The 19,197-nt window shown below is 42.5% G+C and overlaps 1 protein-coding gene and 1 pseudogene across 2 annotated transcripts; both read left to right on the plus strand.

Annotated features, from left to right (window-relative positions):
* The first annotated feature begins 2,144 nt into the window (after positions 1-2,144).
* Positions 2,145-3,265, plus strand: LOC125327064 (annotated as a pseudogene).
* A 2,392-nt stretch (positions 3,266-5,657) lies between these two features.
* On the plus strand, positions 5,658-16,567 carry CDCA4 (cell division cycle associated 4). 2 transcript variants are annotated; one of them, XM_048307681.1, is made up of 4 exons: positions 5,658-5,775; positions 9,265-9,345; positions 11,199-11,476; positions 11,635-16,567. In XM_048307681.1, exons 3-4 carry the CDS (start codon positions 11,474-11,476, stop codon positions 12,388-12,390), a joined length of 759 nt encoding a protein of 252 aa, XP_048163638.1. In that variant the 5' UTR covers positions 5,658-5,775; positions 9,265-9,345; positions 11,199-11,473; the 3' UTR covers positions 12,391-16,567. The 2 variants fall into 2 exon arrangements, with proteins under 2 accessions (XP_048163638.1, XP_048163637.1); XM_048307680.1 differs by lacking the exons at positions 5,658-5,775; positions 11,199-11,476 and adding an exon at positions 7,873-8,524.
* Positions 16,568-19,197: the final 2,630 nt, after the last annotated feature.

A 19,197-nucleotide genomic window follows, 5' to 3' on the forward strand; every position in this document is an offset into this window, starting at 1 on the left:
TAGTTCTTAAGCCATAGACATCCTCCAGCTTCACTGGAGAGGTTATTGGGGGGAAAAAACCACAAAGACATCAAGATCCTCTCACTGTAGCTACACAGAAACAAAAGAAAAAAGGATAAGGAGAGGGGACGTAAGTATCTTACTCTATATAGATGATGCTATCACTAGAAAGAGCAATGCAAATGAAGTTCTTCAAGCTATGATCCTCCAGGGAACAGCCCCCATACTGCCTCGAAAGGGGCCTCCATGGAGGCTCAAAGGTTCTCGCAAGATTTGTTGTGGGAATACCTATTTGAATTCCTGCTGAGCTGGGGCTGGCGGGGGGGCGTGGGAGGACAGTCAGGCCCTGCTGCTGCCAGCTGTGGGAGGCGGTGGCCTGCGGGAGCAGCCAAGGCAGCAGAGCCCAGATCTGCTCCAGGAAGATGCCAAGTGTCTGGAGTGATGTGTCATAAATGAAATAAATGGCTTTCGCATCAACAAAGAAAAATTAATTGTTTGTGTTAATTTTGTTTATGAAACTCAAGGTAAACCTCTTTCATGTTCTGTTCCCCTTTTCGAGTTTCATACCCCCACTCCAAGTTCTACTTCAACCTTAAGTTTCACTTATAATAATGTTTAAATGTTCAGGATAAGAGTTACCTACTGGTTAAATGTGTTTATTAATGTTAAGACTTTAAAGACTTTAAAATAGTGTTTTAAAACTGTATCTCTTTTAATAAATCTTTAAAAATCAAGTCAGGAGAAGCCCCGGAAGTGCTTGCCCTAGAGCTAAATTTAATCACCGACTGTTAGGACTGCAGGTAGCTCCATGGCAACCCTGAATTTCAATGAGGAGCCATCCCGCCAAAGACCCAGATGATGTCACCAAAGGAGGGGCAGCCCAGAAATCGAACCCCTGACAACCACCAAGCTATTGGACGGAGAATACAACCAATGAAGTGTCCTAATATTTCACTCCTAGACCCGATCCAACTCAAGAGACTTTTATTAGAACCCCACCAATCACCCCAGACCTTGGGGGCAGGACAATAGGCGGAATTAGGAGGGGCTAAAGGGGTATAAAACTCGATGCACAATCAGAGAAAGGTGTGCTCCTGCACAGGAGAGCGTGGCAGCGGTCTGTGCAGAAGGTTTTTATCGTGGGTAAATAGACGGCTCGGCTGTAAGGGTCTCCAATCATTGCTACTCCGGGCAATTAAATTGGAATACAAGAATTTGGCCTATTGGTGAAATAAATAATATTATGAAAATTCTAAATGGAGTGTGGCCTCATTCCTGACAGCTAGCTGGCTCCTGGAGTGATTGTGGTAGTCTTGACAAACCAGCCACTGCTTTAGTAAAGACTGTGCCCAACGGGAATGTACTTTTTCCAGATATTTTTCACACTGATCATCTTTTGTTTCATGAGCAATTTGGAGATTACCAGGATTGCATCTTGGCTGACTGCACGTTGGGGATTACATAAAGTTCACTTATAGAATATTAGAAATTAATTGTCTAGGGTTAAATTTAATTGTAACTTGCTGACAGTTTAGCATGAGTGGGTCCTGTTCAAAACTTGGTGTCAAGGAACTTTAAATGAACTGTTTGTTAGCATGGACAGCTGAGCAGGGGAGTAAAAAGAGAAAGACTGGGTATCTTCAGATAAGGGTTGAGATCCTGAAGGGCCCCAGGATGGAAGATAAGATCAATTAATGGCCTGCCCACGTGGACATGGAGAAAGAATTCCATGAGGTGTTAGAAGAGTCCAGACCATAAACCACCATTGGGCACAGGAAGAGCACATGAAGATCAGGTGCACAGACTGTGAGAATATAAAGGCCCAGGGATTTCTTTGTTTAGGATCCCTCTCCAGAGGCACCAGGTCGAGCTGAAATAGACTGACTCTGCCTCAGAACGTAAGGTCCAAACTTTTCCTTAACACTGCAAAACTTCTGAGGTGACACAATTCACAGCTGAGTACCTGTACAAAGTCTTTGCACCATGTGGATGGCAGGAAATCTGGCATACAAATTGTCTGAGGTTCTTGTGGGAGTGGCTGGAATGGAGAACTCAGCTCTGAAAAGCAGCTGTGCAACTCAGCTTTTCTTGTGTGAGTCATGGGACAGCAGGAACCCTTGAAGCTTAAGGGACACCAGATACCAATGCAAGAGCTGTGGGTTGTGTGTGATGAGTCAGGGGAGTTCAACCCAGACATCACAAGCTGTACAGCATCTCAGGCTCCTCTACCAGTGCATCTGGAGGACTGGGACGGGAAGGAGGAGAAGGATAACTTGGATTACTTTGTGTGACGTGTTGAGCCTTGATGAGGTTGCATTCTGACATCCCAGAACGTGTTGTGATTCTGGGCTTGTAGCTGGTTGTGGTGAACACCTAGAAATACAGTTTCACCATGATCCACTGACAGCTGTAAATGCCTTCTAGGAAGCATACACAGTCATCATCTGTCCTGGTCACTGTGTTCTAGAGGGCTTGTTCTGCAGTGCTGATCCAGTTGAACTCAAAGGCTATGGCCTGTGAGAAGATACTGTGATTTAAAAAAACACCAAGAGAAAGGAGATACCATTCTTGACTGTACAGAAGCCAATGTAAGGATCTCCAGTTTGAAGTGAGTGCAACATGACGTTGTGAAGGTGGTTTAAAGTGTCCATCACGGCAAAAACACCCTGGAGAATTGTGTGTTACAATGTGAAACCAGAGGCATAACAGTGTAGACATCAGCCAAGCTATTAATGAAAAACTCAGATCTGTGTGATGCCAGGTAGTACATGCACTCTGTTGAACAATGGCATGTAGCTGCAAGGAGGGAATACTTACAACTTCTTAGATGAATATTATGACATTGCCAAGGTAACCATGGTCAAGAATATGATCCATAATCATGAAGGGTATGGTGTGGTTCTGGTTATACCAATGATGCTCTCTGATGTAAAAGATGATTCAGCAGCCAGAACAAAAGGGAACACACAGCCCACCCAGTTGGGGGATGACCAGCCTGTGTAGAGGCTTCAGGCATGAACAACTACCTGAATGTGCAGCTTCATGAGAGAGCCAAGATTTCTGAGCAAACTGAAGGCAACTGTGAAATTGCAAATGAACTTGGGGCTACTTCTACAAAGAAGAGCCAGATGAAGTGACAAGAAATGACTGAGCAAACTGGGAATTACAGAAGCTGATGGCAACACCACAGCAAATGTTTGTCTCTGCTGAGAACAACTGGTTCAAATAGAATGGGAAAGTAAGTTTTGGTACCTTTCTTTTCTGACTGTCCTGACTCCTATTGGCATTGCAGTAGCAGATTTGCACAAGGTATTCTTTTCACTGCTGCTTTCCAAGGAAATGTTCCACCACCCTTCCAGAATGTTACTAAAATGCAACAAATATGTATTAACAGTATATATATTGCATGTGGAAACTTTGCTTCCTTGCTGCAAGCGTGGGTAATATGGTAGAGAACACCTAAATGCTTCCCATACAGTGACTTTGAAATAAATACCCGAGTGAAGTGAAAGCCTAATGCTAAGACTGCTTTAGTTGAGTTTCTTAAGTTATTAATCAGATCCCATGCTATGTTTTGTGCTTTGATGTTACGCCTTTATTTCTCAAGTCAAATCCTTATTAAAGACTGGGGCTAAAACAAATATATATATATATATATATATATATATATATATATATAAAATAAAAACAACAAAAAAATCAACAGCACCAAGATTGACAGAGGTCAAGTAGCATTTGCATAATGCTTTCAAACACATGGTGTGATTCTTGGAATTGTCCCGTGCAGGGCCAGGAGCTGAGACCTCCATAATCCTTGTGGATCCCTTCCAACTCAGGACATTCAATGTTAAGGTGAATAGAGCACAAGAACATCTCTCTTTCTGGCATCGTTCTTGCACAGCTTTAACTTGTGCTTTTAACCATGATGCCGTAAGACTGGTGCAAGAAACTAAACAAGGAGAAACACTGCGCTTTGCAACCTGTCTTGTCCCAAATGCAGATCTTGCTTTGCTATGGAAATGTTATTTCCTCCTGCCTTACTGTATGAAGCTACAGCTTTACTGTTTCCCAGCCTTTCCTCAGCCGCAAGCCTCACCGATCCTCCAATTCCTGCTGCCTAGCCCACCCTGTCCCCATTTCCTTCCCCTCCCCGTCCCGCCGCGCCCCGGGGGCGGGAGGCAGCAGCTGCCGCCTCTGCGGCTCTCGGGCAGCCCGGGCCAGCCGCCCCTCCTTCCCTCGGGCTGCTCCGGAGCAGCCGGCACGTAGCTGCTCGGCCGGGAGAGCGACGGAGAGGCGCTGGGGCGGCCTAAGTGGTTGCAGATGTGCAGCTGCATCGGGCTGGGGTCACGGCAGCGAGCAAGGCTTGGGGAGGGGATTTTGCTCAGCAGGGTGGCAGCAGCTTTAGGAGAGAATCAGTAAGGTTGGAAAATACTTCTGAGATCATCGAGTCCAACCTGTGACCAAACAGGACCTTGTCCACCAGACCATGGCACTAAGTGCTACATCCAGTCTTTCCTTCAACACCTCCAGGGACAGTGACTCCACCACCTCCCTGGGCAGCCCCTTCCAGTGCCTAATCACCCTTCCTGTGAAGAACTTCTTGCTAATGTCCAGCCTAACCCCGCTACAACACATCTTAAGGCTATGTTCTCTTGTCCTGTCACTTGTTACCTAGAAAGGGTCAACCCCCACCTGGCTGCACCCTTCTGTCAGGGACTTGGAGAGTGATAAAGTCCCCCCTGAGCCTCCTCTTCTCCAGGCTAAACACCCCCAGCTGCCTCTCATAAAACTTGCGCTCCAGACCCTTCCCCAGCTCTGTTGCCCTTCTCTGGATACACTCTAGCACCTCAACGCCCTTCCTGAATTGAGAGGCCCAGAAATGGATACAGCATCGAGGTGTGGCCTCACCCATGCCCAGTACAAGGGAATGGCCACTTCTCTGGTCCTGCTGGCCGCACTATTCCTGACAAGACGCCAGGATACCACTGGTCTTCTTGCCCACCTGGGCACTCACTGCTGACTCGTGTTCAGACAGCGGCTCCCCGCGGGGTGTGAGACACCCGCCCCAAGGACGCGGGTTCCTCGCTCTGACTGCGAGACCCGGGGCTGGGCGGCCGGGCCCGAACAGGAAATGCCACAGGCCTTGCTAATGGAGTCCTGAGGCCTCCTGTCACCCCCGCGGGGCACAGCGCCAGGGCTCCCCAGCCCTGAGGGAAGGGGCGCCTGACGGCGGGGAGCGCCCGGGCCAGGGCGGCCAAGACTCCCCCTCCCCCGCCACGGCTCCCCGCGGGCTGCAGTGCGGCCAGGTCTGAACCTGTTCCCGCCGGAACCCGTGGCCGGGAGCCCAGACGCGCCGCGGGGCCTTGGCTGCGGTTTGAAATCGGGGCGGCCCCGCCTCGCCCCCGCCCCCGCCTCCCTCAGCCTCTCACGGCAGAGGGGAAGAGCCCGGCCGCCATGGCAACCCCACAGCCTCCAGGGGCGGAGCCCGGGGGCGGGACAGAAGGGCGCCGTGGCCAATCGCAGCGGCGAGAGGCGCCTTCACAGCTTGGCGGTAGCCAATAGCAGCCGCCGCCGCTCCCTGGTGGGCGTGGTCGCTGGGGAAGGCCCGCCCCCGGCGACCGCCGGTCCCTTTGTGGGGTTTGACAATAAGATGGCGGGCGGGGGGAGGCGGGGCCGGTTGGCCCCGCCCGTCCCTCAGGCGCGGAGCGGGCGGTGAGGCGGGAGCGGAGTGGGGTTCCTGCGCGGGTGAGCGCAGGCGACAGCAGCGGCAAGGCGGTGAGTAGGGTGGGCTGGGTCGGGCTGGGCTGGGTCGGATCCGCGGGAAGTCGGTGCCAGCGGAACCCGCGGAGGGGACGGAGTCGATTCAAAATGGCGGCGGGAGCGCGGGGCGATGAGTAACCGCTGGGAGCGCTGAGGGGGCCGGGGCGGGCTGGACAAGGGGGCCCATTCCGCACTCCTCCTCTGCTCGGTCCCTTCCGCAGCCGCGCTCCCTCATCGTCCGCGCCTCCCCCGGGCACCCCGCTACCCTCCCACCGCCGAGGAGCTCCCCCTCGCTCCCCGCCCTGGTCCCGCCTCTCCCCCCGGCTCTGCGGGCCCCCCCCGCGTTGAGCGCTCCCGGGCCCCGTCTGCGTTTTCACGAGCTCCTGCCCCAGCCGCCGAGCCTGCCCTTCCCCGGGTGCTGGAACCGCTTCCCGAATCTCTCGCGTGCCGGAGAGGTGCCTGCCAGCTCCCTGCGCCCCGGGGGTGGGCAGACCCTAGTGCTTTATAGGGGCCTTTGTTCCAGTCCGAATAGCGATATTTCTGGCTTTACCAACCCTCTGCTGTGTCCGCATCCCACCTTGTACCTCGACACCACCATGTGGGCACACGTGCATGTCTGAAAGAGGAGTAGCTGTCTTTCAGTCTTTTTCTCCACTATTACACAGAGCTTTGGTTTGTTCCCACGGTTCTTAGAAAAGCCAGTGTTGGAGTGGAGAAGGATTAGAGTGGCAGAGGGGAGATACGGCCCCTTCTTGCCTTCCCCTGTTAACCATCATCACTGTACTTACGGCTGCACAAAAAGCAGTGCTGTGCTTCACTGAACCTCCAGCACTGGCCTAGGTAGGTCTTGTCTGCTTTCTCCTAAAGATAAGCACTGCTGAAATTCCCTATCTTCTCTGTTACTCCAACTAATGGGTAGCAGCTTTTTCCCTTAAGTACTTAACTGTATCTTTGGCAGCATATCGCTATATGAGTCTGAATAGAGTGTGAACCTGGAATGTCTTAAGTTGATGCTCTAATACGAATTGGATCAAATTTCCAGCACCTTATTTGTAAAGCAGACGGGGAATCTGTCTATCCTAAAAGCAAAACTTACGAATTATATAACACTGTGCTATTATTAAAAAAAAAAAAAATCCACAAAATTGCTTTTTCCTAGTGCATTTTGCTGCAGCTAGCTGTTGTCTCCTTGACAGCATTTTTTTTTGTATAGCTGTTTCAAACAGCAGTTTAGTTGAACACACAAAGTTTGGGCTCATGACACTGGGGTAGCAGTGGAAGAAAGGAGATGATGTAGCTAGTCCAGATACTGCCTCTTGGACAGAGAAAGATGCTGCTTGAAATTATCGGGGGATTTTGAACATCTTGACTGAAGCAGCAGCAGTCTTTCTCTGATGTATCAAAAGGTTTTACACAAGGGCTAATGCCTTTTTGAGTATGTTAATATGTAAATCAATAGGAAAAGGTACTTAGATTTTAATTAATTAAGTTTCAAATTTAGCATTCTCTTGAGATGAGTGCTTATTGGAGATAATGCAGAGAAGTCTGTGGGAGGTCATTTGTGTGCAAGGTTTTAACTGCATATGATAATAACTATGAAGTTAGTATGCTTTTACTGAGAACTTGGTTTCTGAGGCACACATAATGCCAGTTTATAGAATCCAAAGAAGTGACTGCTGTGATGGGCATATTCTTCAAGTTTATATTAACAGAGGTCCACATGGTTTGGTTATTGCCCTAGGGAAGAACTTGGAATCACATGCAGCAGGTTTTACACATTATTATATTGCATGAGAAAACTTTCCTTCTGTAATATGTAAATGGATTACAGACTGGACTGGTCTGCCAGCATCTCCTGTCTTTTAGTTTGTGGATGTGATAATGGCTCTTTTACCAAGAACTCATGGCAACAGTCACCTCCTGTATTGTCCACTATTTTGGGAGGCTAACAGCCACAGCCTCTCCCTCTAAAATTGTCAGATATACTAAATAGCATCAGAAAAGATTCCAGTTTGGTTTTCTCATGATTGCACCATCTTTACCTGTAGTTATTGGCGGTGGGGGGGAGGGGGGATGTTTGGTGGGTTTTGCTTGGTTGGGTTTTTTAAAATTAGGTTTATGCCCTTGTCACCTACCCTCCAATAAAGCAGAAATTTTGGGATTCAAATAGTAACCAGACACAGGCTTTCAAAGAGATCACTTTTAGTTTATAGAATGTTTTGAAAGTATACCTGGGGAGCAAAAACTTCTGAAATTTTATAGTGTTATAAAGTGTTTGCCAGAAATAAGAAATAGTTTATTGACTTGATATGGTGTCTGACTGAAGTTGCAGTTCAGATGCCTTAAGATACTGTTTTTAAAGTTGCTGTGAGCTCAGTCCATAAAAGAAAATGAGACTATGAATTGGTTGAAATACAGTTTCCATGACATAACATCATTTAGTTTGAATATCTGGGATCAAGTCAAAACATTTTGGCTTGAGAATGTTAAAGGTGGGGGTTTTTTCCATTGTGGTATTTTAATGAGTATGGAGCTTCTTGAGGAAAAACATGTTTTCTGCACTCCCACCCCCAAGTCCTTTGTCAGCTGTCTTCTTCCACCCCACATTTGAGAGCAAGCAATCTTGAAAAATTGTTTATTACTACACAAAACAGAAAATAAGAGCAGATGTCCATGTGCATCCTCTTTACTTCTTTCTTTTCTAAGTATGCACTTCAGTTGCAGACACGGAACTCTCTTGTACTGCACAGACATGCCTAGAAAAGTATCTGAATTGTTTCCGTACTTTATTACAAAAGTTCTGTAGCCTGTTGGAATAACATTCTTTCTAGTTTCAGTAGTTAAGGGAATTGTTGCATGTGATGGGAAGTTGTATTTGATATATCAAATCTTGTTATGCTTTAAATGTGTTTTAAAAACTCAGCCTTTATAGTTAAAGCAATTTAATTATTGTCATTACTTTCGTTATTGTCATCTTGCAAAGTGAATCTTAGTCATAAAGTTTCTGTGATGGTAAAGGAAAATTCTCTCATGTTTTGCTATGTTTCAGTTTTGTGTTTGTGCCAGCTCATTTTCTCTAGATGCTACAGAGATATACATGGGTTTGTATAACAAAAGTGAAAACTATAGTTTTGTAATAAAAGTAAGGATGACTTGCTTTCATTACCTTTTGTTTGTGCGCACCTAATATTTAATGCTCATATGAAAAACTTTTGTTTGCTCTATAAATGGCAGTGGTGTAAGGCATAAGGGAGAGGCTGGTCCAAAGGTCGGGGCAATAGCCTAGGACTTGGAATTAAACTGGCATTTTCCTTCTGCTGCATATTTTGGGGGTATTGTTGGCCAAATCACATTTGTGCTCTAACTGTGCACTGGGTTTAATAGCACTATTCATGTTTGTGGGAATGATGCTCACATCACACAGGATAGAGATACTGAAGCAAAACTATTTTGTTCTGCATCTCCTGTCCCTGCCTGACATCCTGCTTCCTTGTGCTTGTTTAGGTGGTGCTCTCACTTTTACTGTATGGACTCTTGCTCAGTAGCATGGGAGAACAGGAAGGACTGCATCAAACACAATTCCTGGTAAGTCACTTTTTGCTTCTTAAATGAAACTGTAACCTGGTACTTTGTGATGACAAAGAAGTGGCTTTATGATGTAAGATACTAATTGAAAGCAAGTTTTAGAAAAAATCCAGTGAATGCTGTGAAGGGTTTACCTTTAAGAATCCATAAATGTTTTTCCTCTGCTTCTAGGTACCCAAGTGTGTGTGATGTATTGAGGTTTTCAAGTTTTCTCCTGTGTTCTGTTCTGTTGGTGTGCCTTAGAAGGCATTTGAATGCCAAATTATAGATATATGAAAACCAGGTTAACGTTCAATTGAAATTTTAATTACTCATCACAAGAATGTAAGTTGAAATAAAAGAAGCTTCAAACTCTGCACAGTGTTTAATGTTCGATGATGTAATCATATGTGGTTTGTACGCAGTCCCAAAAGATGTTTCTAGAGGTTGTTTCGCATGGGGGGAGGGTGTGTTCAGAAATTACTGTACATACAAATGTGGGAAAAATTAAATAGGATATCCTCTGATAGGAAGTTTGCAGGAATGTCTAAAATTTGGAAAAGGAACTATCAAGCAACAATGTGTGTTGTATTTAACAAGAGTAGTGCAAATGTGTTAGGTTTCAGGATATAATTTTAGAAGAAACATCCAAAGTATTTCATACATTGCTAATCCATGGATAGCTTTTAAGAAGTTACGAAAAATGACCACAAGACCAAGTTCATTCTATATTGTAGTCTGTGCACATTATGATTTATAAAGAGTTTTGTACCTTCAGTGGAAAGAAATCTTTTAAGAGTCAGCAAATCCCAAAGAAGGTTATTTCATGGATATATACAGCAATGTAACAAGTGTTGTACAGAGTCAGACCAAGTGTTTATCTAGCTACTGTGTTATCCCCAGGTTTTCACAGTAGATAAGTGTGTAATGTATTTTAAAAGGAACAGTGTTGTTGCCCTTTGGTGGATTTTTAGTGTCTCTGAAAAAGCTGAGAGAGAATTCCTTGAAAATATGTAGAATGTACTGTAGCAACCAGAAAAGCAAGGCAGAGTTTAGGGCTTATCAAGGAAAATTGGAAATGATATAGAAAGACACTGCAATAGTATTTTGGTTTTATCGGCTTTTAGTTGAAAGACTGTTTTGTTTGGGTCACTACCTTGAAAAAAAAATTCTCAAATATTGGGCAAACAAGAATTCTAGGGACAGAAGACTTAGAAGGGAAATAAAGAAGCAGCATAAATGTGAAGATCAGGTACTAGCTTTCATTTGCAGCCTAATTCTTATGAGACTAAAAGAAGTGATATATATTGCATTTTTTAAAAGTTACTTTGTATTTCAAGGGACCAGCTGCAATATTTGCATGGGGCACTGTTGTCAAAATTAGTGCAATTCAGAGGAAGAGCTGAGGCTGGTACTTGAGAGGCACCCCTTGGAAAATTCAGCAAGGGGTTTTAGGTGTGAATACTGAGAAGCCTGCATGGACCCTGTGTATTTTTAGCTGGTGAACCTAAACTAGGAATACAGGAATTTTGCTGTCTTACAGTCAGCTGGGAAAGCAGTACAGAAGCCCATACAGAGGATGACTGTGACTATCCTTACTGGACTTGCCCAGCTCTTACTGGAATTACGCAGTTCGCTTACTCACTCAAGGAGGGGAACTGGAAGGACTGCTTTGGGCACCTCTGCTGAATGTCTCAAGTTACATGGAACAAATCTAGATATTACTCTCTTTGTAGCCAAAATAAGCTAATCTTTTCACATATGCTGCCCATGTTTGTTTTTTTTTTATTACTCTGTTAGGCATGTTAATGTTCTGGAGGGGTCAAATCTTTTAAAGATGGTGTGCCAGGTTGTATTTTTATTTCCAAAATTAGAGGTTAAGCATGCCAGTAGAAACTCGGGAGGAGCGAGGAGAAACTGCCTCTCCAGTAGGTGAAATACAGCCGGTGAGATGTTTGCTTCTGTGCGAGGCAGCAGCTCCTGACTTCCATCAAGTGTGGAGCTTAATGGGAGCCAGGAGCTGGGAGCCCCTGCCTCTCTCCGATGCCATGCCTTGTGGACCTGCTCACCCCTGGTTCCCGAATGTCGCCTTTGGGACTCGGTCCATATGTTCCTGACCCCTGTTGTACCACACTGGCCATTCTAGAACATGGTATGACAATTCTGATGTTTCTATTTTAAAAGAATTTGCTTTTTAATAAAAGATGAAAGTTTGCTGTTCTGTTTTTTAGTCTCTTTTTTTCCCCCCTCTTTCTTGAGCTGTTTGTGTTCTACATGATTTTTTTTTTATTTGTTTGGTTTTTTTAACAGGACACGATGTTTGTGCGAGGATTAAAGAGAAAATGTTTTGATGGTGAAGAAGATATTGAAGGGACTCTGGCTGGTATTAAGGCTATTCCTTCGTATAATCTCCAGCGGCAGTCACTTTTAGACATGTCCTTGGTTAAACTTCAGCTGTGTCACATGCTGGTTGAACCCAACCTTTGTCGTTCAGTACTTATAGCCAACACGGTACGGCAGATCCAAGAGGAAATGACTCAAGATGGGACTTGGCAAATGATAAATACACAGAGTACAGGGCAGGCATCCCTGGATCGTCTTGTTTCAACAGATATCCTCTGTCGTTCATCTCGGGATCAAGCTGAGGGAAAGCATGTTCCAGGCTATGGTACTTTCAATAAAGACTTTGAGAGTGACCAGGCACAAGATAGTTCAGAAACTATGTCAACAGCCTCTTCAGTGCAAGCACCAAGAAACCTGCAGAGCAACATGTGGGAAATGGAGAATCCACAAGAAAATAAAGGAAACTTTCAAAAATCTTTAGATCAAATATTTGAGACACTGGAGAATAAAAGTCCTAATTCTGTTGAGGATCTGTTTTCAGAAGTTGACAATTCTTACTATGATCTTGATACTATGTTAACAGGCATGATGAGCAACACAAAAATGGGACACTGTGATAGTCTTGAAACATTTTCTTCTCCAACAAATACAGCTTCTAACTCTAATTGTAAATCTGATCTTAATGACCTTGATCATATTGTGGAAATCCTTGTTGAATCCTGAAGCTCCTTGTGTAGGAGGTAAAGATCTGTTAATAGGAAGAAAAAACTTGAGAAAGAAATTTCCATGGTTTGTTCTATCACATCTGCACAAGTATTTTACAAATATCTCTATATTATATATATATTAAGAAGCACTTCATATTGCAAAATAGTGTTAACTCTTAAAGTTAACCTGCAAGTTGTAGTGTAATAATCTGATTTATCATCCACTGAACTGTAAGTACATACGGTAAATGTTTCTACGTTTGGGATCCAAGGCTCATGAAATTGGGTTCCTTTTACCAATTTGTTTTAGCCTTTGGTGGAGGATATCCTCAGGGAGAGGGATTCTCTCATATTATTATACTTCTCCCGTAAAAATGGAAATAACAGAGAGGGAAGTTGGATAACTGGTGTCCTATTTTCCTCTGGTTTCCACTTTGTTACACCACAAAACTACCATACCTGCTGCTTCTGTTTTAAGTCGCTACGTGGCTCTTAAAGAGCAGTATGCAATAGTTCTTGTTATCCTTGCTAGCTTCTTTGGGTTTTGCTACAATTTTTACTTCAAAAATAGTTTTAAAGTGTTTATTGGTGTTTAGATTTTTCCAGGTATTTTCCTAAAATATATTTTTTACTACAGATGTTATGTCAGCTGCTAACTTAGTAACTTTTGATCATATCTGCAGTTGATATATTTTTTGCAAGATTTTCAAAAAGGGATGTTTTTTTACCATGAGCTACCCCATGTAGTTCAGTAAAGTGTATGTAAATGTAAATATACAATTTTATACTTGGCATTAAAATGTAAGAGCTGTTTTCATTATTCTGTTTCATAGAGTAGTACTTTACTAAATTGAGAATTGTACATTTATGCTTTTCATACCCCACATACTTGAGTATCATTATAGGAAGAGCTCTGATCCAGCTATATACAATTACATTTAATTCATTTCAGATCATACTTTTTGTTAACTACAAACCTAAATGATGTAGGTTTTTATTTATGTGTATTTATATGTAAATGTCATCAAGTGAATTGTTTATCATTGAAGTCTACCATCAAATATTTGTTTTTATGGGATAACTATCTTGCACTAATTACTACAAAAAGTGTTATTAGCGGCCTTTAAATCTCACTGGTTGGTATGTCATGATGTCTTGTCATAATTAATATGCTCCACTCTTACCAAGGGTTTCCCCTTGGCTTTTTTTAAATAACAAAAAATGTAATACAACATGGGATGGTGGTCTTTTCTTCCAGCACATTCGGTTTAGAGTGTATATAACTAAGCTTCTTCCTAGGAAACTTTTGGGGGAAAGGGATAATTAGAGTATAGCCTATGATTTTATTATAAGAAATGTTTACCATCAGAAGCTGCTACTGGGGAAAAGCTCCAAGCTAGCAGGGAGTAGGGAAGGGGGAAAATATGGATTGGTTTCTGGAATGTGTTGCCATGGCTGTGCCAAGGGAAGACATCTGTCAGTAACGTGGTTGTTTTCTGTAGATCTGAACCAAGCAAGTTGCTGAACATGAAAAGAGAACCCTGCTGTGTCTGACAGGCTCTGCCTTCGCATGAGTGACCTTACCTCCGATGCAGATTCTCAAACCTGGAAAGAGGATTGGAGGTGGGGGTGCTAAGGAGGTGTTGAGAACATTTGAGTATCACCTCAAGAATAAGGAGACCACTGAGCTTATGTGCTTTAGAATCATCTGCTTTGAGGAAAGATCATATCATTTTGCTAAATTTTGCAAACTCAACAGTTGAATGCTTATTGGCTCCATCTTACGAAACCATGCACTTGGTGTGAGTTTTCAATGAATTGGAAAATGTTTCTTTGTATTACACTTGGCATAAGATAATTTGTAGTTGCTGTAGTAGTTAAACTTTGCTTTCTCACTTAATAACTTCATGTTAAAGGACAAAATAGCATATAGGCACTCGCAAGTTCAGTCTGCAGGATACAGCTGGACCAAAGAGAAGCCAATGCTACGTGTCTTAATTGAGAGATCACTCATAGGTATTGCAGTAATAAATGCTGATTCAGGAGGATCCAAATATAGATACAAACTGTCATATCTCACAGTGAAATAAATCTGGCTTATGTGGTAGTGTTTGTTGTAGTATCAGAGATTCCTTCAAAAATTATAAATCTGCAGGTAATTTTTCTTGATGCTTTTCTGTGTGTGAACCACTGAACTGGACAGCAGATGCCTAAGGGTAAAACAGGCAGTTTGAGAGTTTTATAAACTCTCAAAATCAGCATTGATAGGAATAACTAAATATCTTCTGTTCCTCTGGGAAATGTTCCCAAAACTGCTCTGAACTGTGTTGAAAACCCACAGGTTTGAACAATTGTGGGTGTTCCCCTCTGCCCCCACACTCTCCATTTTCATTAAATGAGCAATTTCATGTTCAGTTATTTTTAAAATGCTCTTCCCCACCTCCTTAGTGTGCATCAGTCTGCATGTTACAGATAGGAATCAGTATAATTTGTTCATTTGTTAAACTATCAAATGCACATGTGTGTATTTATAACTCTATATTACTGTACAAAGCATCTAGCTGTGTGCATTCCTTTACTGAGGAAGCTGTGCCTAGTTAAAACAATTTATAGAGACTACTTGGCTTAACAGGAAAGGTGTTAGGTAAGTAGGCATTTGTGGAGTTAAGCATTTAAACAGAAATATATATCCTGTTTTATTACATTCTTAAAACTTACGCCAAATCTTATGTGCTTTTACAAGCCTGATATCTTGGCTCAGCAGATGTAAGAATGGGTATTGCTGAAACTTGCACAGTCACCATGCAGAACTGATGTGTACCTACAAGTGGTCTGACTTTGCAGAGACCAGTCTGTAAAATTAGCTTGTCTCCCTATTGCTTTAATAATGTGTCTCAGTCTAATTCAGCTTCTCATGCTTCGCTTCCCTGGTAAATAAAAAAAAAATTTTTAAAAAAAGGAATAATAATAAAAAGAACGCTGTATTTTCTAAATGTCATGGTCATTTCTTTGCTAGTCCAAAGAGGTATTGGTTAAGTATGCGTCACTTAAAGGTTAATACAATAAGTTCCCCCTCTATGTGATCCTCTAAGGTAATGAGAGACATCAGAAATGAAAAGGTGCCTGTAAGATTATGAATTCTGAATTAGTGAGCTGTTACTACAAATGGTGAGAGATGATACTTGCTGGTGGGGATTTTTAAAATTTCTACATGTAAATGGGAAATTAAAAAAAAAAACTTAGCCTCTTGAATTAGGAAAGGCTTCTGACAGATTCTGCTGCCACTCCTAGCAGCCTTTTTTCTCTTGTGCTCCTAGGGAAGAGTGATGGAGCTTGCACGGCATCAATGCCGTGTGTGAAACAAGGCTGTTGGTCTGCCTGGTGGCACTGGGCTGTTGATTTGCACAAAAGAAAGCTTTGTCAAGCACATAGCTAATATCCAATCTGCTTCCTTTGCAGGTAACATTGAGTATCTGTTTCCTTCTGCCTCTGTGCCTGTGGCTTTATTTCTCCTTTTTCCTTGCCAGAAAATCAGAGTTTCTGCAGCTCGAGCATTCAGCAAAGGCAAGAAGTGCAAGGATCCAGGCTGCCACAACAATGGCTTGTCTGCGTATTGCTTCTCTGTGTGGTGCTTGTTGGCGTCTTTTAACCCCCTCTCTCTGCTGCAGCTCTGGGAGTTTGCCTAGCAAAAGACATCACCTGTCTCTACAAACATAGCTATATTTGCCTAAAGGACAAATTTGGTCAATGAAGAGAGAATCAGGTCTTTGAATGAAAAAGCACCTTTCCTGACCAGGCTGCCTTGGAGGTGGCAGCAGTGAAGGGTTTCAGTCCTGGAGCAGGTTAGGGATTCACACATGAGCTGAGCCTGCAGACTCACCAGGAATTACCTGTTTTCAAAGCTGTCCTTAGACTTTTTTTGAAGTCTCGGATATGTCTGGGCTGCTTTAGTAAGCATTTTAAAAGGCATTATTGTAAATTGACTGAGAGTATAGTTTAACATTGTAATTACCTAACCATTATGGATTTTTTGTGTCTCAAAATATTGATTTGTATGAATGCTTTACAGTCCTGCAACTTATTCCATATTCCCTTATAAGTAAACAAACTGTCAAAAGCTAGAATGAAAAAAACCCAACACATTTGTTTTCTGACATCTATAATAAGACAAATAAAAATGCTTTCAAAAATTACTTCTATTCAAGCTGAAAGTATGCTCATGTCTCAGACCTAGGATGTATAGTCCCATATGCAAAAAAAACATGACTGATGATGACAAATTTTGCTTGCTCATCAGTTCTTAAATGAGTGATTTCATGCTCTGTGACTAGTACCAAGAGTACAAAGCCACCAAGTTTCAAAGAAATGAAATAAACATTTTGGAAACACACATGGTTTTGTTAATCTGGTTTATCAAACACAAGCTTTTGCAAGGATTGTCTGAACTTCTTTTGGTGTGTCTTGCAAAGTTGACAGTTAAGATATGTTTTCCTACTTTTTTCCAAGGAATTTTCATGGAGAGATGAAATTCCATTTAATAATTTGTCAGGAAAGAGGCTTATTTTAGATGTTTGTAGTGCCTTTTTTTAAAAAAAAAATCTAGTGAAAAATACTAAAATTTCATTACCTGACATGATTTTCATAAGTTTGTATGGTAGCTCTTCCTTAAAAAAAACCCAACAATTATTCATTTGCTTGACCAACATTCCCCCAAAATGAGTGCTTTATGACCTGAAGAATTATTGTGGTAGATGTTCATGCATGGCAAACATGTCAGCAGGAAAACCTAATGCTAGAGGCCATTTTGCATTGCCAGGGAAACATCTGAGTAATTTCAACTGTCATCTTTTTAGGGAAGACTAATTGAAGATACAGGTGATTACATGACTTCTTGCAAAACCAGAATTGAACAGAAATTGTATCCCCACATGTGCTGTATTTGGAAGTCCCCTAGGAGCTTGTGGGAAGTTCAAGTATGTACTGCAATAGTAAAATGCTGTAGCAAAGGAACTGCATATACTGTTTTTCATGTTCCATTTACAGACAAGATTTGGAGAGGAAATCAAGAAAAAGTAATGCAACTTCAGCCTGGTGTTGTGGAAGCTTATAAAACAGGACTTCCAAAGGGAAGAGCAGGTATGTTGATAAGAAACAAACACAAAAACCAAAGGAGTTTAATACTTAAAGGAAAAAAACCATAGTACTTGTAACAAATTAACTTCTCTGTGTTTAAAATCATTACTGAGAAAAAGGCTAGATATGAAAAGTACTGGGTGTTGGGATTATTTTGTGTCCAGTGAGCTGACTGAAGTTTAAGACAAAGTTGTTGAATGGTTAATTGTTCAAATTGAAGCTCAGTACCATCGTTTGCTTTTGTGTCTCTGCTTTGTTCGAAAGGTATAGAGTGAAAGTGCTTTTACTTGTAAATTGTGGTTCTTTTGACAAAAGAGAACAATGGCTGATTTCCTACTCTGAGAAATATTCAACAAGGTGTTGTTAGGTTTTGTAATAACCATCTTGTGTCATGGCTTTTTCTAAAAAACTTGAGTAAGCGTAGACTTTACCACCAAACAGAGGTTGTAAAACTAACCAGGCTTTAGTGCAGCGTGCTGTGCCTTTCTCACTTCCCTATGGAAGTACGGCAATACAGGATCATTCTGCCATTCAGCTTTAGAACAGCTAATTCATTTCAATCAAATCTGGCAGATCTCAGAGTCACTACATTTTTAGAATTTTTCTAAGTGTGGAGATATCAGAAGAAAACAGCCTTCTGTACTGATATCCAGTAATCCTGATAAGGGAGAGACATAAGTTTCCAGGCATGAGACCAGCTTCAATTAGAGCTCCTACCTTGGATGCAGAGGTAATTAATCACAGGCATAAATCCATAGGAAAGCAGTCTTCACTAGTTCCTGTGTTCCTGGAACCGTGTTTTTCAACAGATGCCTAGTATGAAGGTAAGAAGAGTAGCAAACCTCCGGCGTTCCTTTCAGATTAGTTATATAGACACCTTGATTGGCTTGGGGGTTGTATTTTTTCCTGGTTTATGTGAAATTTGCTGTAAAATCAAATATGCTGCTCGTGAGAATGGCATCCTGGCCTGCTGCAGTGAGTATAGTCATACTGAAAGGGCATGTTTAAATCATTAAAAAATCATATGCAATCCTCTTTTTGCCTCAAACTTAGTTCAAGTCAAAATGGGAGAGCATTAGACTCCTAGAACATGACCTGATTTGAGAACATAAGGGCCTTTTAAAGGAATTTTTTTCTCAAGAAAGACCTTACATGTGAGCTCACTCAGCCCCCTGAATTCTTCACCATGTGAGACAAGCATGGTTCCTCTAGAACATGAGACATTAACTATTGCCAAGCTAAACAAGGTTCCAGTCCTTTTATGTGAATCCCACTGTTAACATAGGCAAAAAAGTGACCAAACCCTTTGCAAATAATCACCAACTTTTTTGTCATTTCTATTAACTTCTTCAAGCGTTAAGCCATGAATCCAAAATTCTGATGCATGCATTTAAATAACTCCAGGTTCTTTTCTTCTGTAGCTTTTGTCAGAGCATGCTTAAAACAACCGACCTTTCTAGAAACACCTGCTATAGAAGGCACATTCACCCTTTTCTATTGCACAGAACAAAAATTGGTTACAGACCAGCTGACTACCTTAGGTTAATCACTTAAGAGAGAGCGAGGAGAGCAGGATGACCAGTGTTGGTGTCTTTCTGGGAGGTCTGCTGGACTGGAGGACAATGGCTGTACCAGAGCCTCAAGGATTGCCTTGAGCTGTAGAGGGAGAATTGTCCAGGACTGTACTTGT

Source organism: Corvus hawaiiensis, chromosome 6 (assembly GCF_020740725.1).
Source record: "Corvus hawaiiensis isolate bCorHaw1 chromosome 6, bCorHaw1.pri.cur, whole genome shotgun sequence".
Lineage (NCBI taxonomy): Eukaryota > Metazoa > Chordata > Aves > Passeriformes > Corvidae > Corvus > Corvus hawaiiensis.